Below are 22,117 nucleotides of genomic sequence, written 5' to 3'. Positions count from 1 at the left end.
ATTTTATCTCGTCTGACCTGCCCTCCTGTACTCGCCTCTCTACCTTTCTCCTCCACTCTCCCAAGTTGGCAGTCATGGGTATTTCATATAAGAACTTTGAAGTCTTGCTAAGAAAAAGTTCCTATTCTAGGTTGCTCTTTCACATAAACTACTCAAAAGCGACAGAGAATGCTAAACCTCTCTTAAAGGCAGCTTTCCACTCATCTCCCTCCCTGATTCTCACCAGATTGTAAGTGTTGCGGAGGTCCAGTTTGGTGAAGAATTTGGCCCCTTGAGCCAAGTCCAAGGCAGCGGACATCAGGGGTAGGGGGTAACGATTCTAGATCGTAATCCGGTTCAGCCCTCTGAAATCGATACAAGGACACAGGCCTCCATCCTTCTTACCCATGAAGAAGAAGCCTGCACCAGCTGGGGATGTAGAGTGGCGAATGAAACCTGCCTCTAGCGACTCCCGGATGTAATTGTCTATGACTGCTGCTTAAGGGGTCGAGAGGGAGTATATACGGCCCGGGGAGGTGTGGAGCTGGGTAGGAGTTCTATGGCACAGTCGTATGGACAATGGGGGGGAAGGGTGGCAGCTTGCCTCTTACTGAAGGCCTCCCGGAGGTCGAAGTATTCGGGAGGGTGAGCAAAGAAGCCTTGGTCTTCAATGGATGCAGAAGGACATGGCAAGGCTTTTGGTGGGGAAGGAATAGTGGGTTATGTAGCCCTAGACAGGGGTACCCTAGGATAAGGAGGTTTTCGGGCTTGGTCTGATATACCACCTGGCCGGAGCCAATGGGGCGTCCATCGAGGGCTTGAATCTGCAGAGGGATGGGACATTTCAAGCAGGAGATTTGTAATTTTCTGACGAAATATTGATTAATGAAATTAATGAAATCTGTGGCCCTGGAGTCCACTAAGGCTTGAATCTGGTGCTGACGGTTGTCCCAGTGGATGGTTGCGGGTAGTGTAGAGACAAATGGTGACTTGGTAGCCAGGGGGTAACTGCACAGCTCAACAGGGTCTCCCCTTGTCCTGGCGAGCCCTGGCATTTCCCGTCAGCTCTGGTCATGTAGCTCGGAGATGGCCGAGACCTCAGCAGGAAGAGGCAGCAGCCTTCACACATGTACCTTTCACGCTCCTATGGGCTCAGATGTATGCGTCGCAGCTGCATGGGCCCCTCAATGCTGCGTTCGGGGGACTTTGGGTGCTCAGGAAACCAGGATACTGGGATGGTGTCAAAAAGGCGCTTTCTCATGCTTTTCGGAGGCGGTTGTTGATCCTGATTGCCAGCGCCATCATGGACTCGAGGTCCTCTCCCAGTTCCCGAGAGGCCAGTTCATCCTTGACGGAGTTAGACAAACCCTGGTGGAAAGTGGTGACCAGGGCCTCCGTATTCCATCCACTCTCGGCGGTGAGGGTGCAGAACTCAATGGTGAAGTCAGCCACTGGCCAGGCCCCTTGGTGGATGTTGAACAGTTGGCTGGCCGCTTCTCGTCTGCCAACTGGGTGGTCGAAGACTCGTCGCATCTCTGGATGGTGGCTACTGTTCCCACACCGCTGTTGCCCACGCCCTGCCCGAGAGTCAAGAGATGATGTGGGCCATCATTGTCCGATCGGTGTGAAACAAGGAGGACTGTAGCTCGAACACCAGAGAACACTGAGTGAGGAACCCCTTGCATCCTCCCGGGTGGCCGTCATACTGCTCGGGGGCTGGGATCTAGGCTTCCCAGGGCAGGATTCCTGGAGGAACTATGGCGACGCCTGTAGCACTGGGCGATTAGACTTGGGCATTGGCTCCTCCTGGGATGAGGTTGGACTGTGGTTGGAGGGAGTCGGTAAGTCTCCGGAGGGTCTCTGATATTTGGGAGAGTTGTCCTTGCTGCCACCCCAGCAGTGCTCCATGGTGGGTTACAACATTCTTGATCTGGGTGATCTCTGCTGGGTCCATGTTTTGGCAGAAGCCTGCTGTGACGTGGTGAGGTGGGACCCAGGTGCAGAGAAGAGACCAGACGAGGAATCAGTGGTTAAGGATAAACGTAAATACTTTACTGATAAACAGTAGCCGCAGGATCACAGTACACTGGAAAAACAACAAACACTAAGTCTCGAAAACTCACTGATGAAACAAACGCACACGGTAAACAATTCACACTTCTGCAAAGGACACCAGAAAGCACACCTCTTTTAACAGGGAAATCATAACGAGTATTAGGACACATTTGAGTGTCATTAATGTATTGAAAAACTGTATGGTTGAAAGAGATGGGGCAAAAGAAGTAGCTAATAAGTCTGGCTGCACATCTGACTCGCTGACTTAATGCAAATTGAGAAATGATGTGACTAAATTCAACAAAAAGAAGACAAACCTGTTTTAAATGCCAAGATTGATGATATTAAGAATGTTGATAATGGCGCTGGAGGAGATGGCTGACGTTTTACGGTCCCTATCAATTGTGCTATTGTGTTTTTTTGCGTTTTTTGTCACTTATTTTGAACATAATGTTTCTGCCACCGTCTCTTTATGACCGAAAAGAGCTTCTAGATATCAGGACAGCGATTACTCACCCCGTACTGTAAGAATACTTTTTCTTTAACGAATCGTAAGCTAAGGATTTACTCCAGACACCCGACAAGGCCCTCACCCCAGTCATTCGCAGGAGAAAGAGACAGAGATATCAGCGACGTAGGTCTGGGTGCCTTGTAAGGATCCGACAGCGAGTGGGTAATCTGCCTTTACCATTGGTCCTATTAGCCAATGTACAATCATTAGATAATAAAACAGATGAGCTATGAGCACGTATATCCTACCAACGGGTTTTAAAAACTGTAATATTTCCTTATAGAAAACCAGAGTTTTATATTCTTTGTAACTGTCTATTTACCACCACTAACCGATGCTGGCACTAAGAACGCACTCAATGTGCTGTATTCGGCAATAAGCAAACAGGAAAGCAATCATCCAGAAGTGGCGTTCCTAGTGGCTGTGGACTTTAATGCAGGGAAACTTAAATTAGTTTTACCTCATTTCTACCAGCATGTTAAATGTGCAACCAGAAGGAAACAAACTGTAGGTCACCTTTACTCCACACACAGAGACGCGAACAAAGCTCCCCCTCACCCTCCATTTGGCAAATCTGACCATAATTATATCCTCCTGACTCCTGCTTACAAACCAAAACTAAAGCAGGATGCACCAGTGACTCGGTCAATACAAAAGTGGTCAGATGACGCAGATGCTAAGATACAGGACTGTTTTTCTAGCACAGACTGGAATATGTTCAGGGATTCTTCTGATGGCATTGAGGAGTACACCACATCAGTCACTGGCTTCATCAATAAGTGCATCGATGACATCGTCCCCACAGTGACTGTACATACATACCCCAACCAGAAGCAATGGATTACAGGCAACATCCGCACTGAGCTAAAGGGTAGAGCTGCCACTTTCAAGAAGTGTGACTCTAACCCAGAAGCTTATAAGAAATGTCGCTATGCCCTCCGACGAACCATCAAACAGGCAAAGCATCAATACAGGACCAAGATTGAATCTTTCTACACCGGCTCCATCGCTCAACGGATGTGGCAGGGTTACAAACTATTACAGACTACAAAGGGAAGCACAGCCACGAGCTGTCCAGTGACACGAGCCTACCAGACGAGCTAAATTACATTTATGCTCGCTTCGAGGCAAGTAACACTGAAACATGCAATGAGAACATCAGCTGTTCCGGACAACTGTGTGATCACGCTATCCGTAGACAATGTGAGTAAGACCTTTAAACAGGTCAACATTCACAAGGCCGCAGGGCCAGACAGATTACCAAGGACGTGTACTCCGAGCATGCGCTGACCAACTGGCAAGTGTCTTCACTGACATTTTCTACCTCTTCCTAGCGGAGTCTGTAATACCAACATGTTTCAAACAGACCAGCATAGTCCCTTTTCCCAAGAAAGCGATGGTAACCTGCCTAAATGATTACCGCCCTGTAGAACCCGCGTCGGTAACCGGGAAGTGCTTTGAAAGGTTGGTCATGGCTCACATCAACACCCTAAAGCCGAAAACCCTAGACACACTCCAATTGGTATACCGTCCCAAACAGATCCACAGATGACGCAATCTCAATTGCACTCCAAAACTGCCCTTTCCCACCTGGAAAAAAGGAACACCTATGTGAGAATGCTGTTTATTGACTACAGCACAGCGTTCAACACCATAGTGCCCTCAAAGCTCATTACTAAGCTAAGGACCCTGGGACTAAACACCTCCCTCTGCAACTGGATCCTGGACTTCCTGACGGGCCGCCCACAGGTGGTAAAGGTTGGAAACAACACATCCGCCACGCTGATCCTCAACAAGGGGGGCCCTTGGTCGGCCTAATCACTGACAATGATGAGACAGCCAATATGGAGGAGGTCAGAGACCTGGCCGTGTGCTGCCAGGACAACAACTTCTCCCTCAACGTGATCAAGACAAAGGAGATGATTGTGGACTACAGGAAAATGAGGGCCGAGCACGCCCCCATTCTCATCGACGGGCTGTAGTGGAGTAGGTTGAGAGCTTCACGTTCCTTGGTGTCCACGGTCCAAACACACCAAGACAGTCTTGAAGAGGGCACGACAAATCCTATTCCCCCTCAGGAGACTGAAAAGATTTGGCATGGTTCCTCAGATCCTCAAAAAGTTCTACAGCTGCACCATCGAGAGCATCCTGACTGGTTGCATCGCTGCCTGGTATGGCAATTGCTCGGCCTCCGACCGCAAGGCACTACAGAGAGTAGTGAGTACGACCCAGTACATCACTGGGTCCAAGCTTCCTGCCATCCAGGACTTCGCAGTGCTAGCTGCGCCACCAGAGTCTCTGGGTTCGCGCCCAGGCTGGGCTGGGTTCGCGCCCAGGCTCTGTCGCAGCCGGCCGCAACCGGGAGATCCGTGGGGCGACGCACAATTGGCATAGCGTCGTCCGGGTTAGGGAGGGTTTGGCCGGTAGGGAGGGTTTGGCCGGTAGGGATATCCTTGTCTCAGTATGTAAAAATGTAATAAAAATGTATGCACTCTACTGTAAGTCGCTCTGGATAAGAGCGTCTGCTAAATGACTAAAATGTAAATGTAAAATGTAGTCATAGACTGTTCTCTCTGCTACCGCACAGCACGCGGTACCGGAGCGCCAAGTCTAGGTCCAAGAGTCTTCTTAACAGCTTTTGTCCCCAAGCCATAAGACTCCTGAACATCTAATAAAAGGGCTACGCAGACTATTTTCATTGCCCCCCCTCTTTTACACTGGTGCTACTCTCTGATTATTATCTGTGTATAGTCACTTTAACTCTACCTACATGTACATATTACCTCAATTACCTCGACTAACCGGTGCCCCCGCACATTGACTCTGTACCGGTACTCTCTACGGAGCCTAGAAGAAGGTCTTTGTCCTCAGTCCTGGGGGGAAGCCAAAGTCATTCCGCTACCCAAGAGGGGTAAAGCGGCCTTTACTGATTCTAACAGCAGACCTATCAGCTTGCTGCCAGCTCTTAGCAAACTGTTGGAAAAAATGGTGTTTGAGCAAATGCAATGGTATTTCTCTGTAAACAAAATAACTGTCATGCTCGTCGTAATGAATAGACCAAGGCGATAGCGTGAGTAGAGTTCCACATATTTTTAATAAACCGAATCTCAACAAAACAAAACAAACAAGCACAAACGAAACGTGAAGCTACTGTTGTGCACTCAGGCAACTATCCGTAGACAAGATCCCACAAATAACCATGGGGAAATGGCTACCTAAATATGATCCCCAATCAGAGACAACAATAAACAGCTCCCTCTGATTGGGAACCATATCAGGCCACCATAGACATACAAATTCACCTAGATGACCCACCCAAGTCACTATCACGCCCCAACCAACACAGACAATAAACCGCTTACTATGGTCAGGGCGTGACAATAACAACAGACTTTAAGCATGCTTATAGAGAAGGGCACTCAACATGTACTGCACTGTCACAAATATCTGATGATTGTTTGAAAGAAAGTGATAACAAGAAGATTGTGGGAGCTGTACTGTTAGATTTCAGTGCAGCCTTTGATATTATTGACCTTAACCTTTTGTTGAAAAAACGTATGTGTTATGGCTTCGCAACCTCTGCCATATTGTGGATTCAGAGCAATTTATCTAATAGAACTAGAAGGGGTTTTCTTTAATGGCAGCTTCTATGTTGTTATACATGAAAAACATGGTGTATCGCAGGGCAGCTAAGAGCATTGTATTTGGTACAAATATTCCCTAAGTTCTAGACTGGAAATTAATGGTGTGGCTGTTGAACAAGTTGAGGAGACTAAATTACTTGGTGTTACCTTAGATTATAAACTGTCATGGTCAGAACATACAGATGCAATGGTTGTAAAGATGGGGAGAGGTCAGTTTTGTCTTATCTTGATTATTATCCAGTCGTGTTGTCGAGTGCTGCAAGGAAAGAACTAGTTACACTGCAGCTGGCCCAGAATTGAGAGGCACGTCTTGCTCCTCATTGTAATCAGAGGTCTGATATAAATACTATGCATGCCAGTCTCTCTTGGCTAAAAGTTGCGGAGAGACTGACTGCATCACTTCTTGCTTTTATAAGAAACATTAAAATCCCAAAATGTTTGCATAGTCAACTTACACATAGCTCTGACACACACACACTTACCCCACCAGACATGTCACCAGGGGACATTTCACAGTCCCCAAATTCAAGAAAGCTTACAGTATTATATAGAGCCATTATTACATAGTACTTCGTTCCATCTCATATTGCTCAAATAAGCAGCAAACCTGATTTAAAAAAACAGATAAAGCAACACCTCACGGCACAACACCTCTTCCCTATTTGAACTAGATCGTTTGTGTGTATGTATTGATACAGTTGAAGTCGGAAGTTTACATACACTTAGGTTGAAGTCATTAAAACTCGTTTTTCAACCACTCCACACATTTCTTGTTAACAAACTATAGTTTTGGCAAGTCGGTTAGGACATCTACTTTGTGCATGACACAAGTACATTTTCCAACAATTTTTTACAGGCAGATTATTTCACTTATAATTCAATGTATCACAATTCCAGTGGGTCAGAAGTTTACATACACTAAGTTGACTGTGCCTTTAAACAGCTTGGAAAATTCCAGAAAATGATGTCATGGCTTTAGAAGCTTCTGATATGCTAATTGACATGATTTGAGTCAATTGGAGGTGTACCTGTGGATGTATTTCAAGGCCTACCTTCAAAACTCAGTGCCTCTTTGCTTGACATCATGGGAAAATTAAAAGAAATCAGCCAAGACCTCAGATTTTTTTTTGGACCTCCACAAGTCTGGTTCATCCTTGGGAGCAATTTCTAAATGCTTGAAGGTACCACGTTCATCTGTACAAACAATAGTACACAAGTATAAACACCATGGGTGTGTTTATACCGCTCAGGAAGGAGACGCGTACATTGGTGTGAAAAGTGCAAATCAATCCCAGAACAACAGCAAAGGATCCTGTGAAGATGCTGGAGGAAACAGGTACAAAAGTATCTATTTCCATAGTAAAACAAGTCCTATGTCGACATAACCTGAAAGGCCGCTCAGCAAGGAAGAAGCCACTGCTCCAAAACCGCCATAAAAAAAGCCAGGGTTGCGACTGCACATGGGGACAAAGACTGTACTTTTTGGAGAAATCTCTTCTGGTCTGATGAAACAAAAATAGAACTGTTTGGCCATCATTATGTTTGGAGGAAAAAGGGGGAGGCTTGCAAGCAGAAGAACACCATCCCAACCGTGAAACACAGGGGTGGCAGCATCATGTTGTGGTGGTGCTTTGCTGTAGGAGGGACTGTTGCACTTCACAAAATAGACGGCATCATGAGGTAGGAAAATGATGTGGATATATTGAAGCAACATCTCAAGACATCAGTCAGGAAGTTAAAGCTTGGTCGCAAATGGCTCTTCCAAATGGACAATGACCCCAAGCATACTTCCAAAGTTGTGGCAAAATGGCTTAAGGACAACAAAGTCAAGGTATTGGAGTGGCCATCACAAAGCCCTGACCTCAATCCTATAGAAAATTTGTGGGCAGAACTGAAAAAAGCGTGTGTGAGCAAGGAGGCCTATAAACCAGACTCAGTTACAGCAGCTCTGTCAGGAGGAATGGGCCAAAATACACCCAACTTAGGGTGGGAAGCTTGTGGAAGGCTACCTGAAACGTTTGACCCAAGATAAACAATTTAAAGGAAATGCTACCAAATACTAATTGAGTGTATGTAAACTTCTGACCCACTGGGAATGTGGTGAAAGAAATAAAAGCTCAAATAAATAATTATCTCTACTATTATTCTGACATTTCACATTCTTAATATAAAGTGTTGATCCTAACTGACCTAAGACAGGGAATTTTTACTAGGATTAAATGTCAGGAAGTGTGAAAAACTGTGTTTAATTGTGTTTGGCTAAGGTGTATGTAAACTTCCGACTTCAACTGTATGTTACGTGTGCCTTTAAAAAAGATATGTAGTTCTGTCTTCTCTATTAATGTTCTCTATTATGTCAAGTTTCATGTTTTATGTGGACCCCAGGAAGAATAGTTGGGGATCAGCTATCGGGGATCCTAATAAAATACCAAATTAACAAAAATAAGTACCAGCTTGTCAGGATGGGTTATGTACTATATAAGTACACATTAATTACAAGTAAGTACCCCTCAAGACACACTTAATTTTATGTAGCTAAATCCTGTGTAACACCTAGTCATTATGTTCTACTTATGCAGATATTACATGTACTCTGTGGTGTACTTGTGGGTTTATTGTAAACTCTACCAAGTTAACCCAGTTTGTACACTTTTTGGGGGCAAGTGCTAGCAACAACATTGAGTAGAGATTTTGAGTGCGCACGGGTAGGTAATTAGAGCCCAGTGAGCCTCCAACCTTTGTAATCCCAGACACCCAGTGTATCCGTCCAATCTTGTGACAGAAGAAAGAAACTAAACACAAACACATTTGTGAATTTTGTGGTAACCTGCCCATTTGTAACAAGCTTGGTAACAAGCATTTGTTGTTACACCTCTATAATTACAGACTGCAATTACCATCAGTTACATATTGTTATTACAGTGTAACTATGAGTTATTACAATTAACTACAATACTTGTTATTGTAATTACACATGTAGTTACACTGTAATAAGGACCTCTTAAAATGAAGTGTTACCGAACTTTATACTCTCGCTAAGAAGAAGTCCCTGTGCTAGGTTTCTCTCTCACAAAAACTACTCAAGAGCAACTGAGAAAGAGGGCGCGTAAGTACAACCTAATAGCTCTCTAATACTCTACAATAAGTGGGAATATCACCTAATGGATGTTCAAGGACCCGTGCCTGGCCCTCCTCTACTCAAATCAAATGTCTTCTCTTCGCATCTCCTCAACTCGGCTGTCCTCTCCTCGCCTCACCTCACTTTCAAATGACATCCTTGTCGATTAGATGTTGTTGTTGTTGTTTTTCATTAGGCTATTACATCCGGAACCATGTGGTCCATCTACTGGACACTCATCGACAATATGGACACATATATAAAATAATCTGAGGTAAAAGATAAAAGGTAGAATGTAAAAAAAAATTAAGATAATTCAAGTGTACATTCTCAAAGTGTCCATAGAATCCCCAAATTACCTGTTGAAATGCCCTTTAGTCTGTTGAGACACTTTGAAGTTGTTTATTTCAACTATTATTCCCCCAACAAGGTTGCACCACTTTGTATATGTGACATGCATCAATAAGGTTATGAAATAATCCATTCCCCTGTTGACAGTGAAAACTGAATCGATCTTTGTGGCTTTTCCCCACCAGTCTGACAAACACAGTTAATCCTGGCCTCCATCTTTCTGCTCCTACCTACGTCTACCCCCACACTGAAATGTTGACTCTCCCTCTCCTCTAAGATTAGGAAACTGTTCCATGTCAGCCAGTAATCTCACTGTACACCATCTTGATTTTGCTGTGATTTCACAACGGGAGAGATTTGGTTGTCATTACTGCTTAGTAACTGGATATTACTGTAGAACAGAAAATAAAATGGTTTATTATGACTTCGCGAAGCCAATGGTAGAATCCCAAAAATAAGCTATGTACTGTACAATACCATATACGGTGCCCTCAGAAAGTATTCACACCCTTTGACTTTTTCAAGATGTTGTTGTATTACAGCCTGCATTTTAAACTGATAAATTTAGATTTTGTGTCTTAGGACAAAAAGAAACGGAATAGAGCTAAGCACAGGCAAAATCCAACAGATCCAACAGACACTGGGAGACAAATTCACCTTTCAACAGACAATTACCTAAAACCAACCAAGGCCAAATATACACCGGAGTTGCTTACCAAGACAACATTGAATGTTCCTGAGTGGCCTAGTTACAGTTTGAAAGTCTATGCCAAGACATGAAAATGGCTATCTTGCAATGATCACCAACCAACTTGACAGAGCTTGAAGAGTTTTTAAAAGAATAATGGGAAACTATTGTACAATCCAGATGTGCAATGCTCTTAGAGTCTTACTTAGGACATCTCACAGCTGTGATCTCTGCCAAAGGTGATTCTAACTTGTATTGACTCAGGGGGTTAAATACTTATCTAATCAAGATACATTTGTGTTTTATTTATCACCCAAAAAATGTCAATAAATCTTCCACTTTGACATTACAGAGTATTTTCTGTACATCGCTGACAATTTGTTTTACAATTAAAGCCATTTTAATTGAATTATTGCAAGCTATAGAAGCATGCTGGAGTCTTTTTTTGTTGCTAGTCTTTAAAAAAAAAAGTTTTATTGGTATGTAACTGTTATGAAAGATGTATTGCCAATTTTGTTTTGTATTTAAACGCCACTTTAAACGTGTACATGACACCGCGACAACATTTCCCCATGGGGACAATAAAATCAGTAAGTAAGTCTGGTCAAGTGGTAGTGCCGCTGACTCTGGTCCACATATCGCCCCATAGGCGCTGGTTCGATCTGCCACTTTCCTCTCTATGTCCCAGTCCCATCTGTCTCCACTGTAATGTATTTAATCTCTTAACCCCAAATGGCCGCTTGCCAAACACTTCCAAACCTGGCTAATCAACTTAAAAAGATCCCCCAGTCAGCTGAAACCAATTCCCAAGCAAAGAAGTAGGGATAGAATATTCTGTCACATTTCACTCTGTTGCTGTGTTGCATCAATGATGTGACAAACAAATCATAATCCTCATATTGAAAGTCAGGGAATGTTTTTGGTCTTTATGTTAATGAGGGCCTTCTCTCCCAAGCTGATTGATGAGTGTCCCATGACAAGGTTTACTCTTTATAACTACAACTCATTGATTTGCATTATGAATCCCCCTTGTTAGGTTTTCATTGTGTTACTTCACCTACGGTCTCAGCTTATCACTGTAAAGTGCCAACTGTCTGGGGGTCAACTGCTACTTTTAGAGCATCGGATATAGAACCTACTCTGGGACATTACCTTAACAGAATGAGAGACTGGGGCCTGTAAAAGCGTATCAGGTTAGAAGTGCTGATTTATGGTCAGGTCCTCCCTATTCATAGAATCGTATTCCGCTACCTTTTGTGAATACAATCCCAGAGATAGAGAAACCACCAGAGTTGACTACTTTCTGCAATTAAGGCAATATCAAAAGTAAGATCATTTTAGATCAGCTACATATTAGTGTTCTGGTATCAAAACAAAGGGAGGAGGTCCTGTTCATACCAGCTCTCTGCATCCTGTTCAACTGGATGTTGGGCTCGGACAGAATCTCCTTGAGTGAGCGCAGCCCTCTGCGGTACCACTTCTCAGCAGTTTTGGGTCCAACCCCGAACACACTGGTGAACAGCTGGCAAGAAAACATTGATGTACTCAAAATAACATGTTGTCAGATGGGATCTCTTTGGGGGGGAGGAATTACTGGTATAGGTTCTATTTAAGTCTTGCTGGCAGCATTTGTATGGTGTATAAAATAATAATTTGGCGGAAATGTACAGCAAATTAAACTATGGTCTCTATAGCTTCAAAATAATTTCACAATAAAATGGAAAAGAGTTCCTTTTGATCCACTCACCTTAAGTGCTTGATATCGTTCATCACTCTGTACCTCTTCAACTTTAAAGGAGCGGCCAAATATAAGGATCTCCTGTAAAAAAATAAAATACAATTGACTACATTACTATGTTGATTTTTCCTTCCAAACTTCTGTTGAGTCCTTTATGGTTTTTCCCAAAAAACACTTCTATAGCTTATTGCTCTTCATTTTAGAAAAAATGTATTATTTATTTTTTATTATTTAACCTTTATTTTATCAGGGAGACATTCTGAGACCAAGGTTTCTTTTACAGATAAGACCTGAAGTACAGAAATTACAGAAAATATATGCATCGAAATATAAATACAAAACGCAAACAGAAAGAAAAACACAATCATAAAAAACAAGCGCATTCATCAGTAATAAGGTCCTCAATCAGCTTTCTGAATTGCCCTAGAGGCACCAACACATCAAATTTAACAACATTTTGAAGATTTGTACATAATTTGTGGAACAGAAAACTAAAAGCTGATTTCCTAAAAGGAATTTCCAGAGTTAGCCATCCCCGAGACCAGACAAGTCTAAAGTTTAGTAATCATTTAAGGTAGGTACAGTGGGAGTTTTTGTAAAAGGGCTTTAAACATGAAAACATAGCAATGTATCAACCTACGTGACATCAAAGAGGGTTAACCAACTTTCTGGTAGAGAATGCAGTGATGAGTACTAAAATTGTCACCCGTAATAAAGCGCAGTGCGCTATGATAAACTGCATCTAGCAGCTTTAATGAAGTGGCAGATGTGTTCATATAGATGATGTCGCCATTGTCTAGGACCGATAGGAACATCGACTGAATAATCTGCTTTCTACTATTTAGCGAGAGGCAGGACCTATTTCTATTGAAGAAGCACATTTTTATTCTCAGCTTATTAACTAACTCATCAATATGCTTTTTAAAAGACAGCTTTTCATCTATCCAGATGCCCAGATATTTGTAAGCAAGGACATGATCAATATGAACACCATCCAAAGTTGTTTAAATCATCAGAGTTATTTATATGAGCTTTAGAGAACAACATATACAGTGCCTTCAGAAAGTATTCATACCCCTTAACGTATTCCACATTTTGTTGGTTTACAGCCTGAATTCAAAATGAATTAAATATTTTTTCCCACCCATCTATACACAATACACCATAATGAGAAAATTAAAACATGTTTTTATAAATGTTAGCAAATGTATTGAAAATGAAATATATAAATATTTAATTTACAGACTTATTCACACCCCTGAGTCAATACATTAGAAAATCCCCTTTGGCAGCGATTACAAATGTGAGTCTTTCTGGGTAAGTCTCTAAGAGCTTTCCACACCTGGATTGTGCAACATTTGCCCATTATTATTTAAAAAGTTATTCAAGCTCTGTCAAATTGGTTGTTGATCATTCAGGACTTGCGATAGATTTTCAAGTAGATCCTTAAGAGTCTATTGACGCACCCCATCAAAATCTGTCCATCCTTAAGAGTCTATTGGTGCACCTTCAGTTTAAGCGAGAGATATCAGTTTTTTTGCCTGCCTTCTGCATCTGCGGTGGAAAGTGACCGAGCTACATTGGTGTTTGTCAGATCATGGAACATCCCGAAAATCGGTCTTCTCACAAAAACGTCTGTAGCGTCCCAACGGTTTGGGCTACAAACTATTATGACCACTCTATGGAAAGGGGAGACGAGTGTCACAGGACTCATCTGAAGGTAACCCATACAAACATATGGAAGTATGGAGGTAGTTGTGTGCCAACAAAAATAAAGGGTTAAATATGTGTCCAAAAAAACAAAAATATTTCCTGAGCTTTCTTATATCTCCTAGGTGTAGAATCAATCAATCAATCAAATGTATTTATAAAGCCCTTTTTACATCAGCAGATGTCACAAAGTGCTACACAGAAACCGAGCATAAACCCCAATCAGCAAGCAATGGAGGTGTAGAAGTACGGTGGCTAGGAAAAACTCCCTAGAAAGGCAGGAACCGAGGAAGAAACCTAGAGAGGAACCAGGCTCTGAGGGGTGGCCATTCCTCTTCTGGCTGTGCCGGGTGGAGTGTACATGGCCATAAGAGTACATGGCCATTTAAAGCCAGATTGTTCTTCAAGATGTTCAAACATTCATAGATGACCAGCAGGGTCAAATAACAAAAACAGCAGTTGTAGAGGGTGCAACAGGTCAGTACCTCAGGAGTAAATGTCAGTTGGCTTTTCATAGCTGATCATTAAGAGGTCGACCCTTCAAAGCCTTTTTATTTATATTTTGACTGTCTTTCTTGCCATTTATGAATGTGTTATTCAATGTGTTTCTATTGGCTATAGTAGTAAAGGCCAAATTCAAACATGTTTTTATATACTGTTTTTATACCTGAAGGGGTCGTGAAATTCAAAATCAAAAAGCTAAATGATCCATGGTATGACCATCTTAAAGCAATTCCATATGTTAACTTCGTACCCCCTAGGTTTTCCTCTAGGATTTTGCCTGTGCTTAGCTCCATTCCGTTTATTTTTAATCATGAAAAACTCCCTAGTCCTTAACAATTACAAGCATACCCATAACATTACGCAGCCACCACTATGCTTGAAAATATAGAGAGTGATATACAGCGATGTGTTGTATTTTATTTGCCCTAAACATAACACTTTGTATTCAGGACAAAAAGTTAATTAGTGCCGTGTTGCAAACAGGATGCATGTTTTGGAATATTTGTATTCTGTATTCTTTTCACACTGTCAATTAGGTTATTATTGTGCAGTAACTACAATGTTGTTGATCTATCCTCAGTTTCTTCTATCACAGTTTCAAAGTCAATATTGGCCTCATGGTGAAATCCCTGAGTGGTTTCCTTCCTCTCCAGTAACTGAGTTAGGAAAGATGACTGTATCTTTGTAGTGACTGGGTGTATTGATATACCATCCAAAGTGTAATGAATAACGCCACCATGCTCAAAGGGATATTCAATGTCTGCTTTTTTTAGCCATCTACCAATAGGTGCCCTCCTTTGCGAAGCATTGGACAACATCCCTGGTTTTTGTGGTTGAATCTGTGTTTGAAATTCACTACTCGACTGAGAGACCTTACAGATAATTGTATGTGTGGGGTACAGAGATGATGTAGTCATTCAAAAACCATATTAAACACCATTATTATATACATAGTGAGTCCATGCAACATACTATGTGACTTTTTCAGCACATTTTTACTCCTGATCTTATTTAGGCTTGCCATAAAAAAGGGATTGAATTCTCAAGACCTATCAGCTTTTCATTTGTAATTAATTTGTAAAAATTTCCAAAAACATAATTCCACTTTGGCATCATTGGGTATTGTGTGTAGTGACAAAACAACTAAATGTAATCCATTTTAAATTCAGGCTGTAACACAACAAAATGTGGAAAAAGTCAAGGGGTGTGAATACTTTGAAGGCACTGTACTTAGTTTCACCTGCATTCAAAACTCATTTCAGGTCAATTACTTTTTTCTGTAATACAATTAAGACATACTATAATCATACATAGCAGTATAATCGGCATACAAGTGCAGGTTACGATTTTCCCATATTGGTATTGTAAACAGTAAAAAGTAAAAAGTACAGGGCTCAGAATTGACCCCTGCAGGACACATTTTATTTTGTCTAAAAAAACGGATTTAACACTATCAGTAGATACACATTGAATTCTATCTGTTAAGTCATTTTTAAACCAGTTACATTTAGCCGAGTCTAGGCCAATGGAGGATACCCTCTGCATTATCAATGAGTGATCAACTGTATTGAAGGCCTTTGACAGGTTCATTTAAAGGGCAGCACAATGGTGCCTATTATCCATACAGTTAACCACATCATTTATACCTAGGGATGCAGCCGAGATAGTCTTACGACCTGGTGTAAAACCCAACTGATGTACATTTAGAATATATTTCAAAAATAGGAACAATCTTAGCTGAGAATGAATTGAGGATTCTAATATCTTAGCTAGGCAACAAAGTTTAGAAATAGGCCATTAATTACTTAGGTCACAAGGGTCACCACCTCTGTGAAGAGGGAGTACATGGGCCACCTTCCAAGCCTAGGTGATAGTACCAGATATAATTGTCAGGTAAAAAGTATGGGTTAATGATACAGCAATTAGGGGGGCAGAGAGCTGAAGCAAAAAATGGATCAAGCATATCAGCCCTAGCTGATTTTTTAAAACTTTAATCTTAAGCAAGGCATCTAGCACATCACAGGTAGTAAATTGTTGAAATGAAAACAAAGATTCACTAGAAGTTGGCGGGTTAACCGTCAAGTAAGCTAGAGGCGGGCAGAGGGAAGAGCAATTGATTGACTGACCAGGGTCAATTAAACCACAGTTTCTCTCAAATAAAAAGGCTACCGAGATAAAATGATGATTAAAAGCATCACTTATCCCATTCTCAGTTATGATGCCAAAGTCAGACAGAACTTGTATGCTTCAGTGCATATACTGTCCAACATTTTGAAGGATCACAAGCAGAGTCAGAGATAGAGCTTAAAAGTAGCTTGATTTAGCTTTCTTAATCGAGATAGTAAATCTGTTTCTCAGTTGTCTGAAAGATTGCCAGTACAATTTTCCTTGCTTTGGCTCAGGCGAGATTTCTTATCTCAATGAGCTGAGATAGCTCTGAAGAAAACCAAAGGTTAGATCTATCTTTGACTCTGGTTAAGGGTGCCTTGAATTTTAAATACATCACAGACAGTGTCACCAGCAAAGCACCTCCACACCATCACTCCTCCTCCATGCTTCACGGTGGGAACCACACATGTGGAGATCATCTGTTCACTTATTCTGCGTCTCACAAAGACACAGCGGTTGGAACCAAAAAGCTCACGTTTGGACTCATCAGACCAAAGGACAGATTTCCACTGGTCTAATGTCCATTGCTCATGTTTCTTGGTCCAGGCAAGTCTCTTCTTATTGGTGTCATTTAGTAGTGGTTTCTTTGCAGCAATTCGACCATGAAGGCCTGATTCACGCAGTCTCCTCTGAACAGTTGAAGTTGACATGTGTCTGTTACTTGAACTCTGTGAAGCATTTATTTGGGCTGCAATCTGAGGTGCAGTTAACTTTAATTAACTCATCCTCTGCAGCAGAGGTAACTCTGGGTCTTCCTTTCCTGTGGCGGTGCTCATGAGAGCCAGTTTCATCATAGCGCTTGATGGTTTTTGCAAATGCACTTGAAGAAACTTTCAAAGTTCTTGAAATTTTCCGGATTAAAATAATGATGGACTGTCATTTCTTTTTGCTTATTTGAGCTGGTCTTGCCATAATATGGACTTGGTCTTTACTAAATCGTGATATCTTCTGTATACCACTACCTTGACACAACACAACTGATTGTCTCAAACTCATTAAGAAGGAAAGAAATTCCACAAATGTACTTTTAACAAGGCACACCTGTTAATTGAAATGCATTCCAGGTGACTACCTCATGAAGCTGGTTGTGAGAGAATGCCAAGAGTGTGCAAAGCTGTCATCAAGGCAAAGGGTGGCTACTTTGAAGAATCTCAAATCTCAAATATATTTTGATTTGCTTAAAACTTTTTTGGTTACTACATGATTCCATATTTTTTAATCCATAGTTTTGATGTCTTCACTATCATTCTTTAATGTGGAAAATAGTCAAAGTAAAGAAAAACCCTGGAATGAGTAGGTGTGTACAAACTTTTGACTGGTACTGTACTTCAATGTCTCTTTTAATCATGTTTCCAAAATAACCAGAATGTCAATTGTGTCCATTTTAGCCCAAACCCCTAGGATATTTAAAGTCAGAGGGGGTATTCAGCTAATTCCCATAAGAGCTAACAGGCATAGAGGAGTTTATGCTGCAGCTATTTATTGAGTGAGCTGAGACTTTGCCAAGGTCCAACCACGTGAGAGCAAAGCAGACTGAGCATTCGACAGACCTCCCCCAAGTTGCTGGATGCTGGGGATGGGGCGGGAAATGGGTGAGCAGTGTTGGCAGAGCTCAGTCCACCCTGATGAAGCTCCTGCCAATTGAGTGGAGCTGCTGCAGGGGACCGGATTTTCTTCCGATGCTCCATTCTGTGGCTCCTGTTGCAGGGTTGGGACTGCCATTCGAGGCAGGAGTGTTCCAGGCCTATCCTGGGGATGGGAGTAGGGAGGGTAACCAGAACTAGCCTGTGAGCGAGGTTGTGTGGGAATCGAGGAGGGTGGTATGGAGGGTAGTGGCACTGGGAAAGCTCCAAACCCTCAGCATATGAGGGCTGATTATATGAATGATACATGTATCTCAGTTGGTAGAGCATGACGCTTGTAACGGCAGGGTAGTGGGTTCCATTCCCGGGACCACCCATACATAAGAATGTATCCACGCTTGACTGTAAGTCGCTTTGGATAAAAGCATCTTCTAAATGGCTATGTGACTGATACATGGTGTGGACTGCGTCGTGTGGTGCACTATCCTCAACAGTCTTTTGCCAGACCCTAGGTTGTGGTCGGTGCTGTGTAGAGCTGGGCTGAGTTGAGGTGGGCCTGGTCTGGGGCAGTGTTGCTGGCTGTTCTCCAGTCTCTGTGAAGCACCACTGGAGGCATGTCTAAAGGAGTGTCCGACTTGTCTCAGGAAGTTGTTAGCTGGTCTGCTGCTCCTGTGGGGTGAGGTGGACTGGGCACCCAGAGAAGCAGGCTCTTTGAACAAGTGTGTATTATCATACAGTCAGTCCAGAATAAGGGTGGGATGGTGGGCCAATTTTACATTTGGCCATTTAGCACAATCCCGGGAGAGGCTGGCATTTATACTTTCGATCGTGGCAGGGTGAAAATCTCTCCTCCGGAGAAGGGTGGACATTACAATCCTGGCATCTGGGAAGGTGGTAGAGGACCTCTCCATCACCCTTGAAAGTGATGTGGCCACCTTTTCCTGTTGAGCCTGCAAGTCATTGGTTCCAGTATGCACAATGACAAGGCTCGGTGAGCCAAGCTGGGCCACTGTATGTAAGATGTGGGGCACCACAACTTAGCCACCACCCTATTTAAAAAAAAGTTAATGCTCATTCATTCATTTTCCATTGGAGTCCATCGTCAAAACAATGTCAGGCTTCTTCTCGGGCCTGTGGAGGATGGCAGGAGTGGGAGCAATCACAGGCCGTGAGAATGGGGTGGATGGGGTCAGCTGGGTTGGTGGATAGGTTGATTGGGTTGGCTTAATGTTTGGGACGGTTGATGGGTCCTTGTTCAACAGTTTGCTAGGTTCTAGGTTTTTACTGGACTCTTTTAGGAGTGGATGTTTGTAGCTGACTAATTTCTGCCTTAGGTCCTGGAGATGGCTTATATTGACTGTGGTGGACAGTTCCGCTCGTATTCTGCGTACTTCAATCCTGAGAGACTGGTTGCCCTCCTCAATGCACCTGATAGCATAATGCAACTAACGCATTTCATCCCTATGCTGACGCACCAGGCTGATCTCCTCTTCTGAAATGCTGTGATACTGCAAGTGTCACATGTAAGAGTGGCATGCTGAGGGCTATGTCTCCTGCAGGGAAGGAGAGGGACACTGGGGACAACATCCTGGGACACAAAGGAGGTGTTGTAGGCAGTTTTGGTGGAGAGGTTTTGAGTTTGGTAAATGGACAAATGTATCCAGACTAGACTCCGAAACTTGAACCATCACAGTGCCGTAATTACAATATTAATGTTACATTTGAGGGTGGAATCAATGTATAACTGCTTTATTGTCCTGTTTTCTGACATTTTAAGTGCATTATTGGCCTTGTGGAGAGCTGTGTGCCAAACATTGGGATCATCCGTGTAGAACGGAAGGCCTCCTTTGATTCCTTGTTCACTTTTAGGATGAAGTCTACCCTCAACTGGTCACATATAATAAAATAATAACACATATAAAAAATGCAATTTAAGGAGGAGCTCTTCTTAAGTCTTGCTGCTCATGGAATTTGTTTCTAGGAGTACTTAAAGTACCCCTCTGATACTCATTTCCATTCCTATTATAGAAATAATAGCTTTGGTATAGTAAAGCATCGGATTAATTCCGGTTTTATAGCTGTAATGAAAAGCTCAGGGTGTAATTTTACACAGCTCCGACTGTTTGTTTTGAACAGGCTTTGTTGCCGGGCCTAATAGCGTTCTCCTCTCCAGGGAGCACAACTCATTTGCTGGTCACATTTTAAGTGTCTCCATATCACATTTATCAAAGATGTAAAAGCAGTAGGCACCAAGGCGCTGCTTAGGGTGTAGGATAAAAAAGTCCAAACAACATCACAGTTATGTAATAGTAGCATCATTGGACATCTCAGAGGACACAACTATCGGAGAAGCGTTTATTTAAAAAAAAAAGTGAGGTTCTGCTGTAATTTGTTGTCATCTGCTTCAACTCTGTTTCAACTGTGTGTGTGTATGAAAAAAGACTACAAAGCAGTATTTTGGTTTACTTTACTATTTTAACAAGGAACAGCAGCTAAAGCAGAGTAGACTTTTCTGCCTTGAGTCCACTGCTCAACACAGGAGGTTGGTGGCACCTTAATTGGGGAGAACAGGCTCATGGTAATATCTGGAGCGGAATCAGTGGAACGGTATCAAATACATCAAACACATTTGTTTCCAGGTGTTTGATACCAATCCATTTGCTCCGTTCCGGCCATTATTATGAGCCGTTCTCCCCTCAGCAGCCTCCAATGCTGCTCAATGATGCATCTCCCCACTGGTTTTCAACCCTCAAGCCAAGGCCAAACCTCCTCAGCTCCAGCGGAATACTGCTCCGACTCTACGTTCGTCATGGGTTTGCAACACACACACACACAACACACACACACACCACACAACACACCACACACACACCACACACACACACACACACACACACACACACCACACACACACACACACACACACACACACACACAACACACACACCAATTGTTCATCAACGACCACGGCCTCAGTGCTCACTAAGCTACTATTCATCTCAGTGGTCTTAGATTTTTCCCCTCTGATGTTCCACTCAACAATACTCAACTCAGCGGTTGCTTACTGAGTGCACTCCAATGTCCACGCACCTGTGAAACGTTTGGGCTTCACTCTGTTTATTTTACACTGGTGTGTGTGTGTGTGTGTGTGTGTGTAGTGTGTGTGTTGTTTGTGTGATGTTGTGTGTGTGTGTGTGTGTGTGGGTTTGTGTGTGTGGTGGGTGGGTGTGTGTGTGTGTGTGTCTGTGTGTGTGTGTGTGTGTGGTGTTGTGTGTGTGTGTGTGTGACTGAATTTATGCAGTGGAGCTGATGTTACCTCCATGACAGCCTTGGTGTGCTCACCCAGGCAGGGGAGGCCCTGGATGGCCCCCAGACAGTGCACTGCTGATGGCAGACTCTTCAGGACTGAGGCTGCTCGCCGGAATGCCAGACATGGACCCTTACTTTCATTGAACTCAGAATTCTCCGCCAGCTCCTCCAACACATCCTAAAGAGGAGGGGACGGGGGGAGGGAGAGAAAGAGACAGAAATAGAGAGAGAGAGGAGAGAAAGAGAGAGAGGCACAATGAAAGGAGAGGGAAATATAAATATGTAAATGCAAAATAACGATGGAAAAGCAAACACAAAATAATTATAGTATGAGGTCAGAGAAATATAGGGAAAGGAAAGAAAATAAAAACAAATTGAGATATAGTGAGAGGAAAGAGAGAGCGAGAGAGAGAGCGAGAGAGAGAGAAAGAGAGAAAAACAGACAGAGAGAGAGAGAGCGAGAGAGATGTGTCAGGTGTGCAATCACACGTCAGATGCATTGACCTGTGGTGGCAGTTAGACAGGGATCGGAGCACACAATCCCCCTCTCCCTTTCTCCTTCCCCTCTACCTCTTCCCCCCATCCATCTCTCTCCCCGCCGTGGTAGACCCCGACACACAGGCCTCTTCCGTATGACCGCACAGCGATATTTGGGTCGGTGTGCGCCGGAGAGGAACCTGTCATTTTCCACTTGTTCACAACAGGCTCCCTAGGGGCCTGCGATGCTGCTGTGGACTTTCCTCTCTGAAGCAACATGG

At 42.9% G+C, this 22,117-nt stretch overlaps 1 protein-coding gene across 1 annotated transcript in view; it reads right to left on the bottom strand.

Moving 5' to 3' along the window:
* Nucleotides 1-22,117, bottom strand: part of LOC111951684 (DNA nucleotidylexotransferase-like) — a 146,713-nt gene that overhangs the window by 76,051 nt on the left and 48,545 nt on the right. The window contains exons 4-6 of the mRNA XM_070434881.1: nt 21,367-21,537; nt 12,094-12,165; nt 11,745-11,868 (exon numbers count right to left, since the gene is read on the bottom strand). Coding sequence (XP_070290982.1) covers nt 11,745-11,868; nt 12,094-12,165; nt 21,367-21,537 — 367 coding nt within the window. The remainder of the gene's footprint in view (nt 1-11,744; nt 11,869-12,093; nt 12,166-21,366; nt 21,538-22,117) is intronic.

This window comes from Salvelinus sp. IW2-2015, linkage group LG25 (genome assembly GCF_002910315.2).
Source record: "Salvelinus sp. IW2-2015 linkage group LG25, ASM291031v2, whole genome shotgun sequence".
Classification (NCBI taxonomy): domain Eukaryota; kingdom Metazoa; phylum Chordata; class Actinopteri; order Salmoniformes; family Salmonidae; genus Salvelinus; species Salvelinus sp. IW2-2015.
Note: the sequence above shows the minus strand (reverse complement) of the source record. Positions and strands in the feature narration are given on the sequence as shown.